General features: G+C 43.0%; 1 protein-coding gene across 1 annotated transcript; it reads left to right on the top strand.

Annotated features, from left to right (window-relative positions):
• The first annotated feature begins 7,507 nt into the window (after positions 1–7,507).
• On the top strand, positions 7,508–26,475 carry DYNLRB2 (dynein light chain roadblock-type 2). The gene is made up of 4 exons (XM_060254345.1): positions 7,508–7,715; positions 11,290–11,365; positions 23,892–24,059; positions 26,249–26,475. Exons 1-4 carry the CDS (start codon positions 7,713–7,715, stop codon positions 26,290–26,292), a joined length of 291 nt encoding a protein of 96 aa, XP_060110328.1. The 5' UTR covers positions 7,508–7,712; the 3' UTR covers positions 26,293–26,475.
• Positions 26,476–27,442: the final 967 nt, after the last annotated feature.

Raw genomic sequence — 27,442 nt, 5'->3', positions numbered from 1 at the left:
AAAGAGCGATGTCATATATCAACTGCTAAAGATTCAAGGTGATAAAGTTGAATTAAAATCTGCAGAAGAGTTAAATAATAAGTATGACTGGTTTCAAATGCAACAAATAAAAAGCTTGATGGAAAATGATATTAAATCTGTTGGAATTAGACGTGAGCAAACGGAATTGGAAAGGGTTCTGCTTGGAGATAACAAAAAATTAATATCGAAAGTATATAAATTATTATTGAAATGGTCTACAGAAGAAGAAGTAGTAAAATCTCAAATGATTAAATGGGCAATTAATGTGAACAGAGAAATACAAATGGATACATGGGAGTATCTTTGGAAGAACTCGATGAAAATATCAACATGTCAGAGTATTAAAGAGAACTGTTTTAAGATGATGTACAGGTGGTATATGACTCTGAAAAAACTGGCAAAGATGAGTAAAAAGATGTCAGGTAGATGTTGGAAATGTAAAAATCATGAAGGTTCTTTTTTTCATATGTGGTGGACTTGTGAAAAAAAAAAAAGTTTTGGCAGATGATACAACAAGAAATTTCTAAAATTTTGGGATATAACTTTAAGAAAGTCGCAGAGACTTTTCTGCTGGGATTACAAATGGAAAAATTTCCAAAAGAAGATAGAACTCTAATTTGGTACTTGCTCTCAGCTGCTAGGACATTGTATGCACAGTTGTGGAAGCAGGAAAAAATACCAGAGAAATGGGATTGGATTGTGAAAGTTTTATCGTGGAGTGAGATGGACAAATTAACAAGAACTTTAAGAGATTATGATTTGGATGTGTTTAAAAAGGAGTGGAAGAAACTTAGAGGATATATAGAAAAAGAGTGAAATGTAAAAAGACATTGGACAATTTTTTAACATGAATATGAGAAAAGAAAGATATTGAACTTTGATTGGTTAAGGGTACCTTTATAACTGAACTTAAGGATATAACCTCGGCGGGAGTCTAGTAACAGAGGGAGGGGGGGATTGGAAAATATCATATGGGTTAGAGAAAGTAATGATATAATTAGATATTGTTACCATATGGTATCAATAAAATTGTTTAAACTTATATTGTATGGAGCTAAGCCTGGATTTTATACAGTGGTTTTAAATTTATTTATTTATGCTGCTGCTGAACTTATATTTTTATAGCTATTATTTATTTGTATTTATTTTATTTATATCCTGCCCTCCCCATCAAAGCAGGGTCAGGGCAGCTCACAACATAAAATCCCACAAACAATTAAATTAATGAGCATTAAAATTACACATTCAATAATAAAATAGATATACAGTTAAAACAGAATATTGAGTTGGTGCTATTCTGGTTGCGACGGCCTTATATTATACATAAAAAATTACCTGGATAAGGTTTACTTCTTTATTATATTTCTCAAGACAGACCCACTATATATTTGTTTTAATGTTTGATCCCTGTGAAACTGTTATATACAATTCTGATCACTGAAGAAGTTGATGTACATTTGTTTTGGGGGTTGTTTCTCATTTATCTGTAATAATTAAAGGGGGTGTCACTCCCTGAACCTGAAGGGTTGGCCTCCTGGGGCGGTGAAGACTCCAGGACTTGGATATATCTCTAAGAAGTTCCAACCCATTGGCCTCACAATTTGGGAAGGGGGTGGTTCTGCCACCAACAATCCCCTCTCCAATCATGGTCTCTGCCTTTGCAGGTGCATTCTCTCTGTGTGTGGCTGTCCCCGGTCTCATGAAGAGTCCAGTGCTCTTCCTCCCTGGCCTGGGTTGTTATTCTCCTTTCATACCCCTATGAAACCAAGTTAAGTGTGCAGATTCTTATCTGGGAGAACCAGGTTTGATTCCCCACTCCCCCACTTGCACCTGCTGGAATGGCCTTGGGTCAACCATAGCTCTCACAGGAGTTGTTCTTGAAAGGGTAGCAGCTTCTAAGAGCTCTCTCCTACATTACGGGGGGAGGGGGGGTGGCAAAGGAGATTGTGACCACTCTGAGATTCAGAGTATAGGGTAGGATATAAATCAAATATCTTCTTCTTCTCCTCCTCATTCCTTCCCCACTCCTCCAGATGGTCCCTCCCCCAGAGCCAGGTGTTCCATAGCTAGCAGAGTTGGGGTTGATGAGAGGGAATGCCAGGTGTTCCCAACCTTCCTGGGCTGGCTCATCAGAAAGCGAGTTGAAGGGCAGCTTTGCCCTCCTTGGTGGTGCCAATGGTGGAGGCAACAGATTTCTTCAAAGGCTCTAGTCCCCTCAGATGCTCCATCTCTTCCTCTTCCTACCCTAGCAACAGATAAAAAATATCTTTAAAAGCCCAGCTAGAAGTTGCTTTTTGCTGCACTGCCTTCGTAAGTCAAAGGTCCATTGGTGCTATAGTGCCCAACAACACCTTTCCTGGACTCCACTAAATGTTTTTTTAAAGTGGGTAGGGCTTTTGCCCAGCAAGATTTCTGATTGGCTACTGGAGAGTTGATTAGCTGTGCAGATTTTTTTTAAATGTTACTCTGGTAGTAGCTGCCATCACAGCACTAGAATCTTCACTGTGTGTCTGAGAGTAAGAGGCGGCAGCCATTTTGTGGCTGTGCCTGGCATACTCTCTCAGAATTCCAAAGGTGCCCACAGGTGGAACAGGGGATGAGGCAAATTCCCTCCTCATTTTAGAGGTGAGGAAGGGAAATTTTGCTTCGCCATAAACAAATCCAGCCACTCTTTGGGACTATAGTAGAAACCAAAATACTAGTTAGGAAGGAGTATAAGAATCCATTTCCCAGACAGAAAGCAGGATATAGCAGATTTTCTGGAAGCTTTTGAGCCTCCCTGCCCACTCACCCCCATCCCCCAACAACAGCAAGCATCTCCCTTGGGTCCCTTCTATATAAATTACTGATCTCTTCACCATAAATATTCAGCACATTGATTTCTTTCGCCAGCAAATTTTGCCCACTGCAGCCTTCCAACAAATGCTGATGATGAGCATTCAAAGCCAACTTCAGTTCAAATGTGACTTAATTTAAGATAGCAGATTTAAGCCAAATTCATTTGTGGATTAAAAAGCTCCATTTAAAAAAATCACCCTTTGGATAGGTGGTTGTTTGCATCTCAGAGAGTCCATGCTTCAGGGCAGCATACAGAAGTCTACCCATTTTGTCTTCACTGCAACCCTGCAAGGCAGACTGAGATAAACTGTCTCACATAGCATTACCAACCTCCTGGTGGGGCCAGGAGATTTCCTTTTAAAACTGATCTCCAGCTGGCAGAGATCAGCTCCCCTGGAGAAAACAGCTACTTTGAAGGGTGGACTCCATAAGAGTGTACCATGCTGAGGCCCTCTGAGTAGACAGTAGTGACCTTGATAGACCAGTGGGCTGATTCAATATAAGTTAGCTTCATGTGTGTTTAAGAGAGAAGTAATCTTAATGAATTAAGGTGAAGGTGAGATATAATGTGGGCTTTCTGGTTGTCAAATCAGAATTGACTTTTGTCTGAAAAAAGGAGTGAAGTACACAAAGAAATAATACATTTTGAGAAGAAATTTTATAAAGAAATGGTTGAAGCAAAAAATAGTTGCCCCATCAACAAGATTACACTCCATTTTACCTTGGTTTTTTTTTTAAAAAAATTAAGTATGTGTTTCCCTTTCTTCCATTCATTTTGGATTCTGCCGCCTGATGCATTCCAAAAGATTTTCTACAAAGTCTACTTTTCCATATATTTGCTGTATGTTTCTAAGCAGGAAGACTGCATTCCCCTTACAAAATACTTCCAGGTTAATCAATCCAGTATGATTGCTATGTCCCGTTTTCATAATAACCTGCAATAATGTTCCCCACCCATATCCCCATCTTTTCTTAGTGCAGACTGGAAGGCTGGAAAAGCTTTCTTTCTTTTAGCCACCCAGATATTAAGCACCATAATATGCACAATTATAGTTTGTCAATAACAAAAAAAACCCCTAATTTAAATAGAAATGATTCTGGAGGCAAATGGAATAGAGAGAAAGGAAAGTCACTGAACAGGCTTGGTGGTGTAGATATAAACAAAGGTGCTTAGTAATAATCGTGGGCCGTCAAATCACAACCTACTCATGGCGACCAAGGACCATGGGGGGAGGGGTTCAAGGCAAGAGAGAGAGGTTGTTTGCCATTACCTGGCTCTGTGTAACAACGCTGGACTTCCTTTGGGTTTCCCATCCAAGTACTAACCAGGCCTGACACTGCTTAACTTCCAGGCTCTGGTGAGACTGGGCTAGGCCAGGCTGCTTGGAAGTGTGGAAATCCAGTTGTTCAGTTACAACAAGAGTACTTTAGAGGAACTCTTCTGTTCCCCCCCCCAGTAAATTTCCATTAAAGCTCTGCTAGTAAAGACGGTAACTCCTCACCACTGTAAACCTCCACTAGTAAGAAGGACACCTGTGTGCTCATTAACACCCCCATTCTCACTAAGGAAGCCCTCCCTGCATAAGTAGAAATAGGAACTTGAAACTATTTACCTCGTGCAAACTGTATTAACACTATCCGTTAGCCTGTACTGAAGAAGCATGCATGTTAGTAAAATGACAGCATAATGCTGACAAAGGTCACTGGGAGATGTTGTATCTTTAGTACCAACCTATCACAGACAGAAGTGACCATGAGCCCAGTCGTTCTCTCTAATACTATTCTCCATCATAGGGGCATTGAATGAACAAAACTGGAGAGAAGAAGAAGACGCATTTACACTACCAGGTCTCCTCGGAGAGAGGGAGGGTAAAAAAAATGATGCATAGACACCGAGTGTGTGTGTGTATAGTTTCAGAGAATAGCTGTGTTCATCTGCAGCAGAACAGTTAGATTTCAGCCCAGAAACTCCTTAAAGACCAACCAGTTACAGGGTGTCAGCTTTCAACAGTCAAAGTTCCCTTCGCCAGACACAAGATTAGAAATGAGTCCTTTTATCCCAGTCCGAAAGCGGGAAGGATGTTGTAAAGAATGCTTCTAAAGGATAAGAATATATAATGATCTAATTTATTTATAATTGATCTCATAATATTTATTTCTAAAGAGAACAGCTTCCAGAGAATGGGGAGTAGCCTTTACTTAAAATATATTTTGGGAGAAATATGTATTAGAATTAGAGTTTGTAGAATCTTTCGGGCTCAAGTGCCATGTTCTACTGGAGAAAGTTTTTCTTCCAGACGTTTTGTTCTCAGCTGTGGAGAACATCCTCAGTGGCGTTGCAGCCGGAGCAGGCGCTCTGACCTTCTTGGCTGCTGTGCATTGAGTGAGGCCGGGGCTGCTGGAGAGCTGCTACTTCTAGGCTGGAGGGGGTGTGTTGAGAGGGCAATTGGTTTGTGGATGTGCCCATTGTTTGGTGGGGCTTCCTGGAAGGGAAGTGGAAGGGAAGTGATAAGGAAACTGGCTGTTGAATGTGACCATTGTTCTGTGTTAATTGCTGGGAGGGTTGGAAGGGGTGTGAAGATAAGGAAGATGGTTGTTGACTGTGCTGATTATTCTGTGGAATATGCTGGTTGTTCTGTGACCTTCTGCAATTTATAGTCTGTCGGGCGTTTTGCAGAGCTGGAAACCAAGATTGGTGGATGGAAATGCCTTCTTCCTTTCTGTTAAAGTATTAGAATTTTCATCAGCCCTAATACGTTGTTTTCCTTTCCCCAGAATCTCCCCCAAAGACACTCAAAAGATCCAGCATCCAATCCTTTCCTCATCTACAACTGATGGGACTGCAGGTGTGGCGGTGTGTGGCATGCCTGCCAACTCAGAAACTCCAAGGGATACAGAATACCACAGCTTGGCTATTATTGGGGCATTATTTACTCCCAATCTGCAAACACTCCATTGGTTGCCTGTTTGTTCCTGCACTCAATTCAAAGTATTGGCTATCCCAAACAAAGCCCTCCATGGCTTTAATCCTTCTTATCTATATGGCCACCTCTCCGCCATGACAGCTTCACTTATCTGAGCTGGGCCTTCTGTGGGTACCAACTTGCAAATGGGAAAAATCAGCTACTGTCCAAACACGTACTTTCTCCATTGTGGTTTCCATCTTATAGTATGGCCTGAGGAAGTCACGAAGACTCCTGCTCTCCTGGCTTTCTGCAAACTATGCGAAACTGAATGATTCAAGAGGATCTTCTTTTTGCACAGGTAATAGGTTGCAGTGTACAAAATGGTTTACAAACTTACTTGGAAAAATGATTAGGGCCTGTAGTCTATACTGTATATAGCTTCTTGTAACTAGGATCCTATTATGTAATTTTTGCACTGCTTAATATGTCACGTTAATACTTATGCTATGTTTCAGTCCTGTCATTTAGATTTCTGGTTCATTCCATACTTTAACAATCCTAGTGCATTTTTTATTGAATGTTCCATTTTGTTGACTGTACTCACTTGCTCTATGTAATCCAGTCCTTGTGAGAAAGTGAACTATAAATAACAAACTCACTCCAAAATACTACCGGAACCTGGCATATTTTTGATGCTATACCTAAGAATTAATCATACCTAGTTCTTTACTTCTAATAATGATATCTTTCAGTAAAGATTGGTGTTTATATCTTCAGTAGTACCCAGTGCTTCTCTATTCCAGTGCGCTTAACTGGATCTTTTCCTACCAGGCACTGATCCTAACTTAATAAATAACTCAATCCTGTGCTGATTTACTCTGAGCAAATTGCCTACACAGTTCAAGAGGGCTTATTCCGCAGTAAGTGTGCTCAGCAATGCAACAGAATCAAAATCCCCCCTTCCATTTCATCTCAAGATGGTAAACGACAGGGTGGGGGGAGACAACCGAAGTCTCAACATCCTTTTCCCCCTTTTCCTTATTTGTTTTGCAGCATAGCATCTACTGCAATTCTTCTCTGGTGTGCTTGGCTTTCTTGTAAAAAAAAAAAACAACCTTTTTTTTAAAAACTATAAGTAAACAGCTGCTAACTATTTTGTTGCTTCTAGGAAATTTCACTCTTTAAGTTTCAAAGAAAAGGCAAAAACTTTTTGGCTACTATTGCTTCCAACTGTTCTTGTTATTAGAAATTTCTAAAGAAATTGTTAAGACTAGACCAAGCCAGCTACCAGTGCTTGCCATGATTTCCTTTACGAGATATCAAATTCAATAACCTTTATTGGCATATTATCCAACCTTTTAAAGAAAGGAATAAAACTAGTGCTGAGTGAGCACCTGTGACTAGTTATATATTTCCTTTAAAAATTAATAGGCAAGAGTACTATTTTGCTATTAAGAGGAACCCTTTTTTAAAATTAACATTTACAACAACCGAGCTGCAACGAAGCTAGCTACTATTGCTTGAGTCAATAAAGAAATGTCCCTATCGTTATAATTCCCTAAAGATTACGGAAGATCTAGAATGGCTATTTTTTCGTTAATGATTTTTAAAATAAAAAAAATCCGTCGTTATTTGTATTTTATATGAAATTGCAAAACTACGCAGCTATTCCTGCTGCTTATGCCTTGAAAAGAAAGATCTCTGCTCCTCGTTTTAGCCAATGCCTGCCGCTTTCAGTAACCATAAACAGCGAGACCGCCGAACGTCCGAGTAACGCGCAAAGCCACCCACGAAAGCTTAAGTTCCAGCACAGGCTCCTAAGCCCCGCCCACTTCCGGCTCCCCAACCAAGCAGTTCCGGAAAAAGGACCATAGCAACGGATGCGGCCAGGAGCGTCCCTGGTTACCACCGACGCAGCTCCTGCTGCTGCGAGTCCTCGGCAAGGAGATGGTAAGAGAGCCTCGGCCGTCCTCTCTGCGTGGGGCGAAACGGGGTTAGGAGTGACTCCGGAGGGTTTGCATGCAAGAAAGTGCGTTTATGTGGGGCGAAAGGAAGAGCTGCTGGGGGCTTTTTAAAGCGGTCCGGGTCGGTGGGCAGGCAGTAGGTGGGAGGCAGGTTTGAAAAACGAGATGCAGAGTTATGAAGGTGTTATTGAACACTGTTTGAGTCCGGTAGCTCTTTTAAGACCAACAAAGTTTAATTCTGGGTGTAAGCTTCCGTGTGTACGCACACTTTTTCTGATATTTCCAGGTAGGCGGCCTTATTTGTCTGAAGCAATAGAACAAAGTAGGAGTCAAGTGGCACCGTTAAGACCAACAAGGTTTTATTCAGAATGAAAGCTTTCGTATGCTAGAAGCACATTTCATCTGATAATAGGATGGAATAGTAAATAAGAAATGCCCTCATTTTAAACCCAGAGCTAAGATTACAACAGACTCTTATTTATCATGCACTTCACACCTAATGGCATAGACATCAATCTGCTATTCTGATTTATATTGCCCCCTTGTTGATGTAACCCAGTTAACATAAACTAACGATCACCAGACCCAAAATTGTGCTTCTTTTAATCTGCTAACAAACATCTCCATGATTTTGCATACTAATTCACTGCCCATTTTCTCTATATTTAGGACTGTTGGCCATTCCATCCTATTGTCTGATGAAGTGTGCTTCTAGCACACGAAAGCTTTTGTTTTTAATAAAACTTTGTTGGTCTTAAAGGTGAGACTTGACTCCTACTTTGTTCTTCAGATATTGTTGTTTGTTATTGTTAATAAGTGGGTGGAGTCTGTGGTAGCTTCCTCAATAAATTGATGTGTGTGCGTTTATTTAGCTATTTGTATTCCAGTTTTCTGTGTCTAAGGGAGGCAGATTGAATTGCAATGCTTCTGTCCTCCTCCATTTTATCTTCTCAAGGGCTGGTGTGGACCAGGTGTCCTTGCTGTAGGGTTGCCAGCCTTCAGGTAGGATTGCAACTGATCTCCAGGCAGCAGAGATCAGTTCCTCTGGATAACATGGCTGCTTTGGAGGGTGTACTCTCTGACATTATGGTCTGTCCCTTCCCCAAACCCCACCTTTTCCAGACTCCATCCCCTAAACCTCAAAGAGTCTCCCAACCCATAGCTGGCAACCCTACCTTGGGCCCATCACAGTTTCTCAGTATAAAATATCCTCACAAGGTGGTGGTTGTGAGGATTAAATGGAGTGGGGGAGAGCAATGTGAAAAGCCACGTGGAGTTCCCAGGCAGGGATATAAATAAAAAATAAACAGCACCTTTGTAAGGGAGGTTACACAAAGATAGAGACTGGCCAAAGATCACCCGTGTAAAGTATAGATTTGAACGTGGGTCTTTCCCAGATCCTAATCCAGCAACCTACTACATTGCACTGATTTTCAGGTGTATCATGACTTCTGCTTCTGTTACATGATGACTTAGCTTGGGTAACACACTTTGAATTCAATTGGTCTTATGTCAGAGGAGATAAGAATAGAGATGTGCTGCAATTTAGCAAGCCAATCCCCAGAATTAAGTAATCAGAGTGTAGGCGCAACTCAAAGAGACCATTTGGATTGCATTCTAGTAGTTGTCCCACCAGGAAACATGGAAGGAGATGACATTTTTGACCACCAAAAAGGCTGTGGGACTGGTGGACAGCAGCCATGTGAAATGGCAACTCCAGTGAGGAGGGGAATTGAATGAGATAGAGCAGAAAATCTGGTTGGATCCAACCCTGTCTCTGTACATCTGTTACACTGCCATCCTAAGCAGTGTTACATCCTTCTAATCCAGTAGGTTTGGAGGCATATAATGCTGCTTAGGATGGAATTTCTATCAAAAGTAACAAGACAGGCAGACTGATTCTGTGTTTTTGTTGTTGTTCAATGGGGTTCAATTCCAAGCAGGCAGAAAAGATAACAATTACAAAGATTCTCAATCAAAAGTTCATATCAGTGACCTACATTTTGTGTCTCTCTTTTCTCATCTCCTCTGCTTCATCTGGGCAATTGATGCTTTCAAAAGGAGGGGGGGAAAGAAGCAAAGATAAATGGAGCAATGTGCCCTGGGTCTTTATTATTTTATAAGTGTCATGGCACTATTGATGTTGCGACTGTGGGTTGCTTGGGAATGCTTTAAAATGAACATTAAAAGATCTACCAATAAAGACATGCACACTGTCCTTGGGTTTAAATATTATAAAAGTAGACACACAAAAGACAGGAAAGGATAGGAGTAGAAGGTGAAGAAGAGAGATATTTTCAGACAGGCATTTACAGTCATAAAAGGGGGCTGAAATAGGATGCAGGCAAAGCCAGGCAGGACTGAGGAGTGCACAAGGCTGTTGTGGTGTGCAGTTTAGAGAACGGGGGCACAGCAGGATAGCAAGGTGGGGGAGGGGGGGGTGAAGATAAAACATGGGTAAAGATCACTGCAGGATTTAGAGGTATATATTGAACATAATTTCTTGGAAAGTAGTCTCTGTTTCTGCCACAACAACAAAATACATTGTATTTATTTGTAAAAATAGCATTGTTTGTCCTTTTAATGCATGCAGATAGAGAAGAATTGCGAATAACATTCAGTAGGTCTTGTATTATATTTTATAATACCGTCGCCCAGCCCTAGGTGCCATTGTATAACACAAACCTCCAAGATTGTCTTTGGAAGAACTGATAATGTTCTTCACAGTTTTTCCTCTGCTATTGTTTGGTGGCTACCAAAAGCAAAGCTTGACATTCTGGTGGGGGAGGCCATGTATTTATGAAGGGAGGGCCTGTTGCTCAGTGGTAGAACATCAGCTCAGCATGCAGAAGGTCCCCAGTTCAATCTCTGGCATCTCCATTTAAAGGACCAGGTAAGCAGGTGACAGACCTCATCCTGAGACCCTGAAGAACCACTGCCAGGAAACTTCAGGAAATTCCTACGAGACCGAACTTGATGGAGAAAATAGTAGAAACGGTGGAGATGGACTAATTATCCCAGTTGCTTGCTGGGAAATCTAAGGAAGAAGCAAGAAAATATTGGAAGAAATTATGTGTGGCTAGATACTCGACCTCCTGATCTGAACTTTTCTCTTTCTCTTTTACTATATATGCATTATATACACTAGAAATATAATCTAAAACAGATAGTTTAAATGTAGACTTACAACTGGTACAATATTTTATATGGATTATGGTAATATGGCTTAAAGCGTGATATATTATTCTAAAAATATTTTATCTTAATGACTATTGACATGTAGAATAGATTATAATTGTATGACTAGCTGTATTATTATCCTTTCTATTTCCACTTTTCCCATTCCCTTTATTTCTCTGAAAAATAATAAAACTTTTCAAACCAAGAAGAGCCACTGCCAGTCTGAGTAAACCATACCGATTCAATACAAAGCAGCTTCAGGTGCTCAGAAGAAGGTAGATATCCCAGCACCATGCTGTTAGAGATGCAGGAGCTGCTGCTGAGCAGCCACGGGATGATGTTCATATTCTGTACTTTGTTTGGTTTCTTTTCATTCGCAGGCAGAGGTAGAGGAAACTTTAAAGCGGATTCAAGCTCATAAAGGAGTTATCGGAACAATTGTCGTCAATGCAGAAGGTAAAGATCCCCTTTGTTACATGTTCCAAACTCATGCTCTGTTCTTCTTACAAAAGGATTTGGGATTTTTATTTCATATTTGCTGTCACTTGAAAAGACGGCAAAATCAAGGGGGAAATGTAAGTGTTCTTTCAAGGTCTGGTAAGCCTAGATACTTAATTTGGATGTCTGGATAGGTTAAGCTGGAAATTGGAATAGCAATTTTTTTTTTTAAAAAAATCTTTTATCACATTAAGTAAGATAAAGGAGTGTTCATTGCATGTTAGCTAGATATATGCCCATCCACCCTTACTCCTATGTCATCCCTAAATGAGAGAGGACTGTGGTAGTGAAGCTTCCAGGAGTACCTGATTAAAGAAAAGACCAATGTCATTGCAGGGGAGCCAAGGGACCTGGTTTGCCACAACAAAGTCCACTAAAGCATCTCAGCTCACCAAGTGGGTTGCAGGAAGGATCATGTTGCCAAGGCAGGATTGATGTCTCAGAGTGGGCCAGGCAACTCAAATGATTCAAAACAAAGAAAATATGAAGCCTGTGGACTGAAGCCAGTGGACAGGTTGGGCTGGAGCAAAAAGCTTAACTGAAGGAGGAGAAAGAAAGATCTGGGTACAAGTAATATCCTCCCATGCCAGGCTGAGGCTCCATGCCTTGCTTGTTGCCCTGTTTCTCCTTTACAAAGATTTTTATTTTAAAGAACATAGAAAGAAAAAAAGTAAATAAGAAATAGCAAAATATAGATATACATTGACATCCCCCTTTTACAATTGCATTTTCAAAGCCTAATGCATGAGCCTAACAACACATTTCATTATTATGTTACAAGTCCAGTCTTCTAAGCTTGTCGCTCTGTTTCTTGTCATATCAAACGGTGTGCTGGATTATATGGACCACTGTCTTGATCTGGCAGAGCTCTTCTATTCTTAGGCCCTAAAAGTCATGTGGGAACAGGGGAGATGCATAAGACAGGTCCTCCCAAGCATTACAAAGGGACCGATAAGCAGGATGGAGAAAAGAAAGCTGGTTCTCACCCCCCCCCAGTTGTTTGTTTAAATCATTTAAAAATTTAAATCTAAACTTAATTCAAATATATACCATTTTAATGCTGAACTTAATAACCCTCTTACAGATTTGTGGAACAATGCTTTTCTTTGTAAAGGAAGGATTATGGGAGGTGGGGAACATCTTCATTAGTCATTATATAGCAAAACAGTTCATGTGCTTATGACTTGGGGTTCATGTGCTTATGTTCAGTGTGCTTATGGCTTGATGCTGGAGAGCCAGAGACAGGCAAGTGAAGCAGCATTAGAATATTTATTTACGCTGCTAACCTTTTCCCATGGCTGAAAATTCCCTATAACAGTGCTATCTGCCTCTACCCATTTCGGCTTCTCCTTAGTGGAGCTGACTAACAAAGTCCGGCAGCACAAAGAGTGCCCAACATGCTTTTAATTCACCCACAACACAGCCCGGGAAATGCACAGTTCTCCATTCACCACTGTCTGCAATTCCCAGATCTTTCTCTCTTCTGACTTTGATTCCATCGGACCAAGTCTGAAGGCAAAACCTCCATGCCAACCCAAGGCCACCTTTCACTCATCAGCAGACCTCCGCACACCCAACAGATTGAAATATTTAGGGAGGCGGCTATCTGTTCAGCCATAGCTATAAAAAGATTACTCCCAGGTTCTGGAATAACACATTTTTCATCCTGAGCATCATTAAACACAGCCTTATACAGAATTTTCTTAGTCTCCTGGACAGGTGGCTTAAGCTTAGGGTTGGGTTTTTTCATCTTGTGAGACTTTAAATTAACTGGCCAGCATGCCCACTGTAAAGTCAGGCAGCGGAAACTCCCTCTATAGGGTGTTATTCCTCCTGAACCGGGATACTCAATTTTTGCCTGGTAATAAGACACTCCACGTTCTACACAAACTATTTTTGTATTACGTTCTATACAAGCTCCATACACTTCCCTAGATTGGACACGCAGCATGCATTTTGAATTCTCTCCTTCCCAACATTTAGTACGTCTCACAGTTTGAGTACAGCATATTGACACACAGGCAAAAATGCAGCATAAAAGTGTAGCAATAAAAGCACTTGAAGCATGCATGATTTTTAGTCCAACAGCAGACGCTTATAGCAAAATATCACTTTTGCAATAATACATTCAATACAGAAGAATAGAACTGGAAAAATTCAATAACTTCAGAGAACTAATACAAAGGAATATCTAACTGAGTGGCTCCAGAAGGCTTCCTCAAAGCTTCGGCCATGCGTAGACCAGCCACCCTCCAGGTGTGGCTGGAGCAGGGCTGCTGATGAAGCTCGGGTGCGCTGGATCTACTTTCAAGCAAGTCCCACCAGCTACAAGTTGCTGACTTTTAACAGTCTTTACTGGATGGCTTAAGGCCAGATAGAGTCTTTAGTAAATTTCAAATTCAATGGCTTCCCTGGAACTGGCTGTGCTTTCCAGTGATCTGCAGCTCTCTTTATATGAGATCAATGGATCCACGCTTCTACTCCTTGGACCTTGACGGCTGTAGGAGAACTTAAAAGGACAGTAAAGGGGCCCTTCCACTTAGGCTGTAAGGTCTTTGCCCTCCAGCTTTTAACCCACACACTGTCTCCTGGCTGGTAAGCATGTACAAGAGAACAAATTTGATATGGCAGAGTCTCAAACACATACCTATTCACATCTTTTATAGCTTTGCCCAAGGCTTGCAGTTCTTCACAAGTTATGAGGTTCCCCAACTGTGAGAGGTTGCGCCTAACTCCTTGGACTATAGGGGGTGGTCTTCCAATCTCAAACAGCGACAGTTTAAGATGTTTGTGGGGCAGGCAGTGCAACCGGAACAATGCAATTGGCAACATTGTAGTCCATAGCAAATGGGTTTCTTACACAGTTTAGACAGGGTGTTCTTCAAGGATCTGTTAGCCCTTTCAACTTTTGCTGAACTCTGTGGGCGGTAGGCTGCATGCAATTTCCAAGTAATGCCAAGCAGCATAGATACACCTTGTACAGTTTTCTCTATAAACGATGATCCATTATCACTCCCTATGATTACAGATAAACCAAATTTTGGGACAATGTCTTCTAATAAAGCTTTTACAACTTCATTGGCTTTCTCAGTGTGGGTCGGGTAAGCTTCAGTCCATCCAGACATCGTGCAAACGAATACAAGCATGTAATGGTAGTGTCCAGCTTTGGGCATCTCAGTGACATCTACAACTAGGGAGGAGAAAGGTGTTGCTCCCGCTGGCTGACCTCCAGGGAGTTGAGTGGGGCCCGACCTTGGATTGTTCTTTGCATATGTGACACACTGCGCAGAGGCTTGGGCTGTCAATGAACTCATATGGTTTATGCATGCCCATTGACTCACAGAGCGTTTAAGAGCAGTCTTCCCATAGTGTGTTCCCTCATGCAGGTTCAGCTTCTGGAATATAGATTCTGCCATTGGGAAGAACATACCAGCCATCTCTTCGTTTGGTTGCTGCCCCTTGAGTTTGAGCCCACTGCTCCTCAGCTAGTGAATACCGGGGGACTCCATTCGGTTAAGGAAACTTGAAAAACAGGCAGAATTTCTGCGCTTCCCTGATAAGGCTTAAGGGCTGCTTCTTTTGCCGTTAAATCTGCCTTGCGATTTCCTCTTGCTACTGGACTTTTGATGGCTGCGGCAATGAATAACAGCTATATGCTGGGGAGGCCCCCCTTTAGCCACAGTGTCTAGCTGTTTAGACAGATATGCCACTGGTTGGGGCCAGGATCCCAGCAATTGAGTCAAAACACCTGCAGCTGTTCCTTCTCGCTCATGCACATACAGAGTAAAGAGCTTTTCGGTATTTGGTAATCCCAGGGCTGGAGCCTGCATGAGCTGGCGCTTCAGGGTTTCAAAAGCATCCTGACATTGCTGTCCATTCAAAGGGTGCTTTTTAAAAAAAAAACCCCTCCCCTTTGTGGCTTCATACAATGGCTTAGCTGTTGTAGCAAAATTGGGGACCCAAATTCTACAGAACCCTGCTGCTCCTAAGAATTCTCTCAGCTGGCGCCTGGTATTGGGCACAGGAATACCACACACAGTCTCTTTTCGCTCCCTGCCTAGCTGCCATTTGCCCTGGGATATATGGAAGTCCAACAATTTCACTGTCTCTTGGCATAGCTGAACTTTCTTTCGAGACACTTTATACCCAGCCTCAGTTAGGAGCGTTAGCAAAGTAGCAGTGGCTTCTTGGCAGGTCTGTAAGTCTTTGACCCCTATCAGGAGATCATCAATGTACTGAAGGCACACAACTTCTCCTGGCACAGTTGGGAACCAGCTCAAGTCTTTGCTGAGGGCACTACCAAAGAGAGTGGGCAAATTTTTGAACCCCTGGGGTAAACGGGTCCATGTGTATTGTAGCTTTCTACCAGTCTCTTTCTCTTCCCACTGGAAGGCAAACAGTGGCTGACTCTCAGGTGCCAGTCTTAGACAAAAGAACGTATCCTTGAGATCCACGACTGAGAAATAAGTGGCTGAGGCAGGTATAAGTTCCAACAAGACATATGGATTGGTACCACAGGATGCAAGTCTGTGTGCAAGAATTAATAATTCGTAAATCCTGCATCAGTCTGTAATCATTGGTGCCCAACTTCTGAACTGGCAAAAGGGGGCTTTTCCATGGAGACTGACATTCAATAAGAATTCCATAATGGAGGAGCCTGTCTATGTGTTTCTGGATGCGAGCTACTGCCTTCTTGGGGATTGGGTACTGGCGTTCTCGGACTGGAGCGGCCCCCGGGATTAACTCTACGTTGATAGGTGCATGGTTTACTGCTAGCCCCAGCGGGTTTTTCTCTGCCCATACATCTGGAAATTGTTGAAACCAGGCTTCTGGCATGGCTATTACAGGAATTGGTTGGTAAAGCCGCCACTCTTCTTCTTGGGGGCATTCTAGAGCATATGCACCTTGATACTGTAGTTCACCTTCTGGGGTTGTATAAGGCAACTCAAAGTTCATTTGGCTCTCTGACTCAAAAGTCAATTGGGCCTGCAACTTAGAAAGCAGGTCTCTTCTCATCAGCGGCACAGGGCAATCGGGTAAATGGACAAAATTGTGGCAGACTACATGGCCTCCTACTGTAGAAGTTTGTTTGCCTTGAAGTGGTCTGGATTGCTTGTGCCCTGTAGCTCCAATTATATTAATGTATTTGTGAATTGAAGGAGCAATCTTAACAGGCACCACAGATCGTGCAGCTCCAGTATCTATAAAGAATGGAATCTCCCAACCCCCAATATCAACTGTGACCATGGGCTCCATGGGGCCAGGACCATCAGTGCCCAGTCTGTCCTAGTCATCCCATCGTTCCAGACCAGCCAGGCCATACATAGGCTCTTCTTCATTCCTCTGATATTTGCTGCTCCGGACCTTGCCCCTTCCTCTACCTCTTCCTCTGACTCCTCTGCTCGCACGGCCTCTAAACTCCACTCCTGTCATCTGTCTAGGGGTGCTTTGGATCTCTTGTGTGCGGAGGGGGGGATCGATTCGGGCATGAGTCTCTCCAGTGCCCAAATTCTTCACAGTACACACACTGGTTTGGGTCTAAATTAGTCATTGCAGATCTTTGATTTCCACCATTTATTCCTTGCCCCCGAACAGCCCCTCTGCCTCTCATAGATGGCTGCCCAGCCAGAGCCGCTGCCAACGGATTAGCCTTCTTTTTCATCTTTCTTTCTGCCTCCCACTTCTGGTCTACATCCTGATTGGCATAAACTTTCTGGGCAATCTCTAGCAATTGGGATAAATTCATGCCAGCAAAGCCACCTTTCTTCTGGAGCTTTTTGCAGATGTCAGCATAGGCTTGAGTGACAAAAGCTGTATTTACCATGTGCAAGTTTTCTGCAGCCTCAGGTTCGAATGGAGTATACATTCAAAATGCTTGCATCAAGCGCTCAGCAAAAGCTCCAGGACTCTCATCTGCTTTCTGGAGAACTTCACTGACTTTGGACATATTAATAGGCTTCTTGCCTGCCTCAGGGATGAAAGAGATTGCCTGCCTGTATTCTGGTAGACGCTCTTTGGACTCGCACCCATTGGGGTCCCAATTTGGATCTGTTGCAGGAAAACGGGCCTTTACCCACTCTTCCCTATCTGCAGTTTCTGGGGGGACTTTTCCTTCTACATGTTTTCGGGCATGATGCAGGATACTGCTTCTCTCCTCTGTTGTAAAGAGGGCCAGTAAAAGCTGTTGACAGTCTGCATAGATAGGCTGACGTGTAGGCAGATTTGTCATTGGGGCAGGATTGTCAGAAAATGCAACAGTATGGGTTTTCCAATTTACTAGATCACTTGAAGTGAAGGGCATATACATATATCGGGTCTCAATGCCGGGGCCAGGCTGTTGAGGGATGTGAACTTCCTGAAGGGGAGCTAACAGTGAGCCCTCTGTGCCAGATATAAAACCCGGAAAAGTTGAGGGGGAGGCCGTGGAGGAGCTGGAAGTTTGCTTAGTGCTGGGAGAGATTTCAGTGTTGGAGGAAAGCTCTAGGGGCAAATTAAAATGTGCAGCTAACCTCTGGCTATTAGACAGAGGCGTGGAGTAACGGGGGGCTGTTGCATGAAACGATCGTTCAGAAAACAGCTGCTGGATTGAATTTAAAGTCCACCGGGATCTTGTTCGCCCTTTCACAGCCCCAGCTCCCTCATTCACCTCTGCTTCCTGGTTCTCCTCATCGGAGGACTCTGGAGCGCCTTTAACTGGCAATGCTTGGCTCTCACCATCATCCTCACCTTCTGCTGCCCCGGCACCTCCTCCAGCTGGCGGCATCGGAAGAGGTGGGTACACTGGAACATATGGCAGGGGTCTTTGGGCCTGGCATCTAACACTGGGGGCTTTTCCTTCTTTGAAGGAGAAATTGTTTTTATTAACACATCCTGGCGCAAAGCCATAACTTGACTTGTAGCTTTATCAGCAGCCCTCTGAGCCCACTTCTTTTCCATCCTCTGCAACTTTTCTGACCACCAGTAAGACTTCTGCACCGTTGCTGCCCATCTGTCGATGTAGGGAAACTGACTTGCTTGACTCGGGGACTGTATTACACTCTTATAAACTTGCTGAACCAAGCCTTGGTCAAAGCTACCCTCAGGCAGCCATTCTACATGTAAGGCCACCCAGTTTTCCTGACATAACACTTTCAGAGTTTCGGGAGACAGTTTGACTCCATAATCATCACAATAATGTTCCTTGAAGTTTTTACACATGTATTCTAGCTGTTTTTTTTATTGATTTCCACCCATGGCACCAGATGTTTAGACAAGACACTTCTAGGGAGAACAGAAAACAGCCGCCAGTAAGGGGTCTGGATAGCCAGGGAGCCCTGGGGGTTTTCACTTCCTCTCTCTCATGACCCAGTGAAGTCGCCCTACTGGAAAATGCACAATAGAGAGTCCGCTTTCACTTAGAGGCTGTGCCTCCTCTCATTCACACACACACCTCAGAAATCCTCCCAGATCCTAGCCTCTGTGCTTCAGCGCCAGAGTGGAGCCTACTGGACGGGGCTTAAGGGGTGATCAGACCCTTCTTCTCTCCTAAGGAGAGGTAATTCCAGATTCCCAGACAGTTCATACTCACAGTCCTGAAGATCATCTGATTCCCTGCACACGTTGGTTCAACCAGGCACAGGATCTTGGTTGTAAGACCGGGCACCTTCCCCTGGGGTGGAGAGAGCTGGACTCGATTGAAAATGTGCCCGTGGCGCCTAGTCCGATCTTCCTGCCCTGAGGGTGGAACGCAGACGGTTATGCAAACACCCCAAGGGGAAGGAGATATCCTACCCCATTATTTTCCCGGCCAATCGCACCAGGTAAATGTAGCAGAAAAATAACGAGGTCCGCACAGAATTTCTGGTTTGAAGCGAGGTATTTTATTCTGGTACCAGAGCAGATCCCAGTTCAGGCAGCATGGCCCAACAGAACTGAGATGCCTCCCCCTGCATACACAGAGTTTTCTAGCAAGCAAGCTTATCTGATTTCAAAAATCCCTCCTTCGCAGAGTTCTCCCCAGTAACATTCCATGACATCATTCCCTTACTTATCTATTACAACAAGACACCGGCATAAAAAAGTAAAACACCATTCAGCAGCCTAAAGTGATATGCATGAAAAAGATAGTAAGCCAGTAATACCATTAAGCATTGTGGTGTTGTTTTTTGTAGCAGGAATCTTGGAGGATTGGCTACATCAGGAGTGTGTGGCCTAATATGCAAAGGAGTTCCTGCTACAAAACAAGCCCTGCCTTTAAGACTAACAAATTTTGTTGTAGCATGCATCTGACAAAGAGAGCTGTGTTTCTCAAAAGCTTATGCTACAACAAAAATGTGTTAGTCTTAAAGGTGCTACTGGACTGGACTGTTTTGCAGCAAGAGACTCTAACTCCTTTGGATCTAAGACCTGTGAAACAGTCCTCAACCTAGAAGCAGGCCATAAAAACAGTTTGAAAAGATGGGACCTCTCAGTTGAAAGCCTAGGCAAAAAAATCTGGCACCTAAAGATGGTAAAGTTGGCACCAAGTGAGCCCTAAGCAGGAGGGTACTCCAAAAATAAAGCACCACCACCAGGCCGGTAGCCAGAAAATTTTAGGTAGGGGGCCCCAGGGAATAAAAGTTTAGATAAAGGGGCCCTGGGGCTCAAAATGGCGTCACACACTTTTAAAAAAGATTTTTAAAAAGGAGAGCAGTGGCGGCAGTGAGGGTGGCTGTGGGAGCAGCGGGGGTGGCGAGAGCAGGGCAGCAAGGATCCCAGCCATGGACAGGCTTTTGGGTTCTACACTGGAGAACCATCCTGAAGTCATGGGGTGGCAGCTAGTAGTTCAAGAGCCCTTCTTGCAGAATGTATATTGCAGCCTTTCTTCCATTTGCCCTCCCAATAGCCATGTACACGCTCCTCTGATGTTACAGATGAGGAAATGAATCTGAAAATCAAGTACGATTTGTCCCAATCCCTGGGTTTGTCCCAATCCCTAGCCATTATATCTCTTAAACTGCACCTCTGGCATGTAACTAACAATAAGGGACCCTTTTCGTCTTTTTTATTTGCATATGTTACTTTTTAAACATCAGTCAGGTAAAATCCATACCCTTTTCATGAGCATTGCCATCAATTCATACCTGACATGGTAAGTTTTCAATGCAAGAGACATTCAGGGGTAGCTTGCCATTGTCTGCCTCTGCATAGGAACCACAGGCTTTTTTAGTGGCCTCCCATCCAAGTGCTAACCAGAGCTGACCTTGCTTAGCATCCAAGATCTGACAAGATCAGGATAGCCTGGGCTATCCAGGTCAGAGCACATTCTCATCCTTCAACATTAGAAAATGTTATAATTTTCTAATTTTTAATAATATCATAAACTGTGGGGAAATGCAAGAAGAGAAAAGGGCAGCGCAGCAACACAGGCTGCTTATTTCCATTATAGGTCAAGCAATCCACATTTTCAGTCCAAACCTCTTTGATTTGGATTTTTTTCCCCCCTCTCAGTCTCCTTTCTCCAAGTATTTACTACTGTTCAAGTCTCATTGGAAGGACTAAAAAATTCCTGAGGCAATTGTGTAACAGTGGGGTCTTGAACTAAAATAGCTTGCCAGTTAGGTTAACTGTAGTGAAGGATGTGGTCTGTTGAACCTGGCAGTCTTACCTGTTTAAACTGAAACCTTTTCCAGATTGAAACTGTCTTTCACCCATGCAAAAGCCCTGCCTGAAAGTTTAAGTGGTTTCTCACTTCTGGTTTGCAGTTTGATCTCAAAGCAAAAGAACCCAGTTCTTTTAATCTCCGAGAGCCACTTGTGCCAACAGTTTATTTTTAGGCTTTATTGGCAAGACACTGCTCTTCAGTATCAAAAGACTGGTCCGTTAATGTGAGTGGAGAACAGGCAGGCCTTGACCTTACCTTTAGATTCGCATTTGAAGAAGCTTTTGCTGTTTTAGCGCAGCGGGTCAGGCTCTTCTCTTTTTCTGAAACTAGTGGCCGAATACCATTTTGCTTCAAGGAAGCTGGGCTTTTACCCAACATGTGATTACTGTAATGATCTCCAACATGACACTTGAGTGCTCAAGTCTTTTTATCCTTTTAGTAGCAACATGCTCAGCTGTCCAAACAACCAAAATTTCATGAGACTACCAGGAAGGAATCTCTTCCAATACCACCCTCTTCTTTCCCTGCTCCAGAAATGAGCTTTACCTTTTTCTATTTTAAGCATCAGGATCAGATCAGTGGACTTGGATATCATCCTGGGAAAGTTGTTTTGTTTTTATGCTGTGAATTTTTCAGTGAGCATTCAGAGAATAATCAGCTTGTGAAACTCATTGCCATGGAATGTAGATAGGGCTTTAAAAGATTAGATGTTTGTGCAGAAGTCGGTTAGCTGTGAAGACTAATGGAATCTGCATGTTCAGAGACAGGAACCCTCTGAAGCCAGTGCTGGTGGGGGGAAGCTTTGGCCCTTGTCCCCTACTTGCAGCCTCTGGGGCATCTGATTTGTCATTATGTGAAACAGGATGCTGGACTACATGGACCATTGGTGTGAACTAGCATAGCTGCTTTTACATCCGTAACTGAAATCATGTTCTGATTTGCCAATTCAAGTACTCACCTGTTTAAACTGGTAATTCAATGCAGGCTTCCTTCACCAGCTCACAAATCTCATTGAATTCAATGGGATGTAAGCAGTGTTCCCTCTAAGCTGCACAGTCTTGTGAACAAAAGTTCTAATTTGTGAGCTTTTGGCATTAAAGTTGTGAGCTACTGCATAAATTAGTATGCTCTGGGGTCATCCTTTCTGAGTGAAGACAAAAAATGTGTGAGCTGGGGGTAAAAATCTGTGAGCTAGCTCATGCTAACTCATCTTAGAGGGAACACTGGATGTAAGCTATCTTCCTGTCTTTGGTCACTAGTAGTTTCTGGGTTTTTTTCCTCCAAAACAATGGTTTTCAAACATGCTGCCTTTTAAAACAATTGTCAGCTAACGAACCCCTTTGCAACCTCCACTAGTCTTGTGTTGGGGTGGTTATTGCAGAGGATTCTAGGGCATTTTCTCTGCAGATCTTCTGCAGCTGCAAATTTGGTAAATGAAGAAAACAGGAGACTATGCATTATATAGTATCATCAAAATCTGTGTCTCCTTTTCACTGTATTAAATGGTAAGTATCATAAGCAATAGGAAACCCATGCAAAACCACAGGGGGACATTTTTGCAAGTGCAACATGCAAAGGGATATTTTTACCTTGCCTGTGGTCCATGGTTGAGTGATGTTGCCTCACCCTATGATCTTCATGGCTACTCCAATTCCTTTGGCTGTCGGAATACTGTCTGCAGGCTACATAGCCTGGTGTGGTGAAGCATGAACTGGAGAAGCACTTGTCTTCTGATTCTAATTAGCTTCTCTCAAAGAGTATCTTATTTTGGTCACATCATCAGTAGAAAAGACAGTAATTCTGGGGAAAGTGGAAGGCAGCAGGAAAAGAGGAAGACCCAACATGAGATGAATTAACTTGCTGAGGCAAGGCCAGTCTCTTCAGATCTCAGCAGCTAAGCAGGCTTGACTCTGGAAAGTATTTGGATGGGATACCTCCTTGGAATACCAGAGCAAGGAGGTTGGGGCAGGATTTATTCAGCCACCTTTCTGAATATCTTCCATGCCCTCGGTAGGGATCAGTCACCAGAGGTCACCACTACTTCCAGGTATACACAAACACATAAAATACAAAAATACCAAGGGAGAGATGGAGATGGACTGACTCAATAAAGGCAGCCACAGCCTTCATCTTGCAAGGCCTGAGCAAGGCTGTAGAAAAGAGCAAGAGTGCTATTGAAGACCAACAAAATTTGTGGCAGCGTATGTGCTTCCATCAGTCACTGCTCTCTTCTTCAGATACATCTTGATCTGTTCTGGGCTCTTAATGATGAGACATTTTGGAGGTCATAAATTCATAGGATCACCTTAAGTTGGAAGCAATCTGACAGCACATAGCAAACAAACACAGAGAGAGAGAGAGAGACATGGCCTCCATGCTGCCAGGTTTAAGGGTCATACAAATATTTATAGTCCTCTGTTTCATTTTTTTGATTGACTGTTCCCCTTTGCAGGTGGTGAAGGGGAATCCTCAGGTGTTCAAAGTTCCTTCTTGTTTCTGGCTGACCCTCTTTTGCTTCCATACTAATTGGTACCAGCCAGGTTGGTATTAGAGGAAGTGATCAGATGCTCACAGTAGCCTGTATACCAAAGGCTTGTAGGCAAGCAGGTTGCTAGATAACTTAATATGAGATGCAGGAAATCCTCAGTTCATTAAATGCACTGTTGGGCAGCGCAGAGTGTCCAGCATGGCACCAGCAACTCATCTGAAAAGAAGCTGGGAAGGATTCAGTATGGATCCCTTCTGCACATGAACAGGGATGGATTGTATGCAAAGTGTATTGCATCATAAAGTCCTCATGCTTAATTTGACTTTGTGCTGTTAAGTTCTGCGCCAACAAAAGTAACACTCTTCATTTTTCAGGAATCCCAATCAGAACAACCCTTGACAACTCCACTACAGTCCAGTATGCAGGGCTCCTTCACCAGCTCACAATGAAAGCAAAGAGCACAGTGAGAGATATTGATCCCCAGAATGATCTAACCTTCCTCAGGATTAGATCAAAGAAACACGAAATCATGGTAGCTCCAGGTAATAACTCTTTTCTTCCCGAGAAACTTGCTTCAGAGACTTCCGTGCGGGTGGCTTGGAGTTCTTTTTAATAACTGCTGCAAAACGTCCACCTAATAGAATTTCAGTTACGGAGAAAACAGCTCCGGGGGGTGTGGTATGTTCTTCCCCCAGATCTTTTAATTGTTTTAAATAGATTTGCTGCAGGATTTGTTTGTAGTGAGGCAAGCCAGGCTGTCACTGGCAGCTGGTTTTGTATGGCCGATGCAGGCCGCTTGCTCATCTCGTCGCTACCAAGCAAATTGACCCCTGGGCAAATCAGACCATTCAGTGATCTGGAGCACTCCCAGTCTCGCTCCTTGAGACAATCATAAATTTGAGAGCAGGAAAGAAGTGACCAAGGAAAGAAATAATATTGCGACTGGCCCACTTTTCTACATTTCTCTTCAGCTCCTGTTATATACCGTCAGTTTGAAGGGAAGCCTGGTGGGCAGCATATCTGGACAAACTCAAAGTGCCATTGAAAGGTCAAACGTTGGGAACCTGCTTTTAAAAAATAATTGGTGCCTGTTCTTTTTAAATTTTTAATAAGCCATTATTTGTTTCCAGAACACATAAAGGGGAGCGAGGATGGAGGAGGGGCTTTATACAAAGAGTGTGAGATGCTGGCAAGGGAGAACATAAGGGAGGGCATGTTGGATCAGTCCAATGGCCACATAGTGGCCAAAACCCAGGTGCTATCAGGTGGTCCATCAGCAGGGCCAGAACTCCAGAATCCCTCCCAGAGTCCCACTGTTGCCTCCTAAGCACCAAGAATACAAAGCATCAGTGGCCCAGACAGTGTTCCATCTATATTTTGTGGCTAATAGCAGAGTTTAGTGATAGGTTGCATATTTTTGTCAGGAGATCCACAAGTTCACATTTGAGTTCTTTCAGAACTCTGGGATGTATGTCATCTGGGCCTGGTGATTTGTCAGTTTTTAATTTGTCCATCAGTTGTAGGACCTCCTCTCGTCACCTCAGTATGATTCAAGTCTTTCGATGTTGTTGTTGTTCAGTCTCACAGTCGAGTCCCAACGCTTTGCGACCCCATGGAAAAAGTCACGCCAGGCCCTTCTGTCTTCCACCATCCTCTGAAGCCTGCTCAAATTTGTGTTAGTTACATCAGTAACGCTGTCCAGCCATCTCATCTTTTGCCGTCCCCTTCTTCTTTTGCCTTCTGTCTTTCGATGCCTCTTCTGAAATCAGTGATTCTGGAATGGGCAGGCACCTCTCATCTTCCATAGTGAAGACAGTGGCAAAAAATTCATTCAGTTTCTCTGGCATTTCCCTGTCATCCTTTAGTGATCTTTTTACCCCTTGGTCATCCAAGGGCCCCACTGCCTCCCTGGCTGTTTTTCTCCTTCTAATGTATTTGAAGTAAATTTTGTTGTCAGTCTTTAAGCTTCTGATGAGCAAGGAAATTGGGCAGAAAGGACTCAGTTGGACCTCTTTTCTCTCTGTCCCCTCTTCTCTCCTGCTCCTCAGGCTTAGCAAAACAGGGCATAGTGGAGAGCAAGGGGGTTACTGGATGCTTCCAGGAGTGCCAAAGAGAAGAGAGGGAATGAAAGGACAGTTCAGTAAACTGGGGCGCATCTCATGTGCATGCAAGCCCCTTTGTTCAAATTTTTCCTTTGTTCAGATGTCCAACCTTTCCTCTTCAGTTACTCAGCCTTACCTACATTGCAGTTTTTTTCTCCCTCCCAGTGTGGCAGGAATGGCACACTGCCGGGGTATATTTGACCCATTAGTCCAGGTTGTTGGTGGTGCATTTTGATTTTTTATAGTCCCCCCTGTAAGGACCGGATTTGCTTTAAGATTTTCTGCACTTTCATTTGCCTGCAGATATTGTTATAATACCCATGTGACTATAATATTCACTTGCCTGTTGATATGGTTATAATACCAATAAGCAGGTATCATGAGTAGTTTACGGTTGCAATGTGTTTCATTTCTGTCTATTGTAAGGAGAGTGTACAAAAACCAGGTTTATTTTGTTCCTTTATAAATAGCAACTGTAGTAATCAACAGTTTCATAAGAAGAGTTCACATTGGCTCATAGGAGCTTTTCAAATAAAATAAAATAAAATGTGACAATAAAGAATAACTGAAGATGGACAAATTCTCAGCATTTGTCACAACTGTAATTTTTAATACTTTTTTCTCTGCAGATAAGGAATATCTTCTCATCGTTATCCAGAATCCATGTGAATAAATTGGATGCACCAATTTACAGGGCCAGGTGCTACAATTTTGAAAATAGCATTAAATTATCAGCAACATATATTATCAAAACTAAGAAGCTTCTTGGGAAAGTTACAATGAGCTTTTAAAACTTCCGACTAACAAAAACATTTGATACCTAAATGCTTAAAGGATAATAAACAATGTTCTTTAATTGTGTGTTCAGCTGATTGAGACTACTATGGGTGGTAGGGCTAAGGAATTCTTTTTAGAGTATTTAGACCTAGATCTGAGGCTAGAACAATCTCACCGAAACTTAACTCCCATGGCAGTTTCCATGTGCCAGTAGTACATGTAGAGGGGCACAATTAAATAATGGTTGTAATCCACCTGAAGACGTTTTAGCCCAACTGAGATCAGTGAGAGAATGAAACATGTCCTGGAAATCTCCAGGGGCAGATTGACCATTGAATTTACAGGGGAATTTCCCAGTGGGCCACTGCCCCAGCAACACTGCCAGCATCTCAAGGGCTCAGATCTTTCATTGATAATCAGTTGTCTCCTTCTGTCTGGCTGTCATTTTGTGGGCTGATCAGCAAACAAAGGAGACTGCACTGTGTCACGCTGCATTTTATATTACTTTGTTGTTTGTAAATTTTCCTCATTAGTGGGCTTTGTAACTTCATGTATTGTTCTTAATTACAGATGTTAAATATTTTAAAGTTTTGTTAAGTACTTAAGTCTTTTGTCACCCTGGGGGTTTTCTTTCATTTTGTGGGCTGAGGCAAAGGGTGAGTTAACGTTCATTGCTAGTGCCACTGAGTTCAGTGACCCTTGAAATGGTAGCTGGTAGCACCTCAGGGGGGGATTCTACACTGGGCAAAAGACCCAGTAATACTGCCCTTTCAGATGTGACAATCTACACTGCAAACTGGCCTCACTACTGTCTTGCTCCGGCGTTTTGGCTACCATTTGCACTTGAAATCCTAGAACAGCAGTGAAGCCATCTCCGGCTCGGTCTTGTGCCTTATTTTCCCAGACCACTTTTTAAGCGGAGTTTTTCCCATCTACGGCATCCTTGCTTCTTTTTGTTGCTTTTCTTCACTACCACCAGCAGGTCGCGTTTTCCGCAGTAATCCTCATTGGTCGGTCCTATGTGACGTCCTATGTTATCTGATCAG

The sequence above is a fragment of the Heteronotia binoei genome, chromosome 14 (genome assembly GCF_032191835.1).
Source record: "Heteronotia binoei isolate CCM8104 ecotype False Entrance Well chromosome 14, APGP_CSIRO_Hbin_v1, whole genome shotgun sequence".
NCBI lineage: Eukaryota > Metazoa > Chordata > Lepidosauria > Squamata > Gekkonidae > Heteronotia > Heteronotia binoei.
The sequence above is the reverse complement of the archived record's forward strand: the minus strand, read 5'-3'. Positions and strand labels throughout refer to the sequence as shown.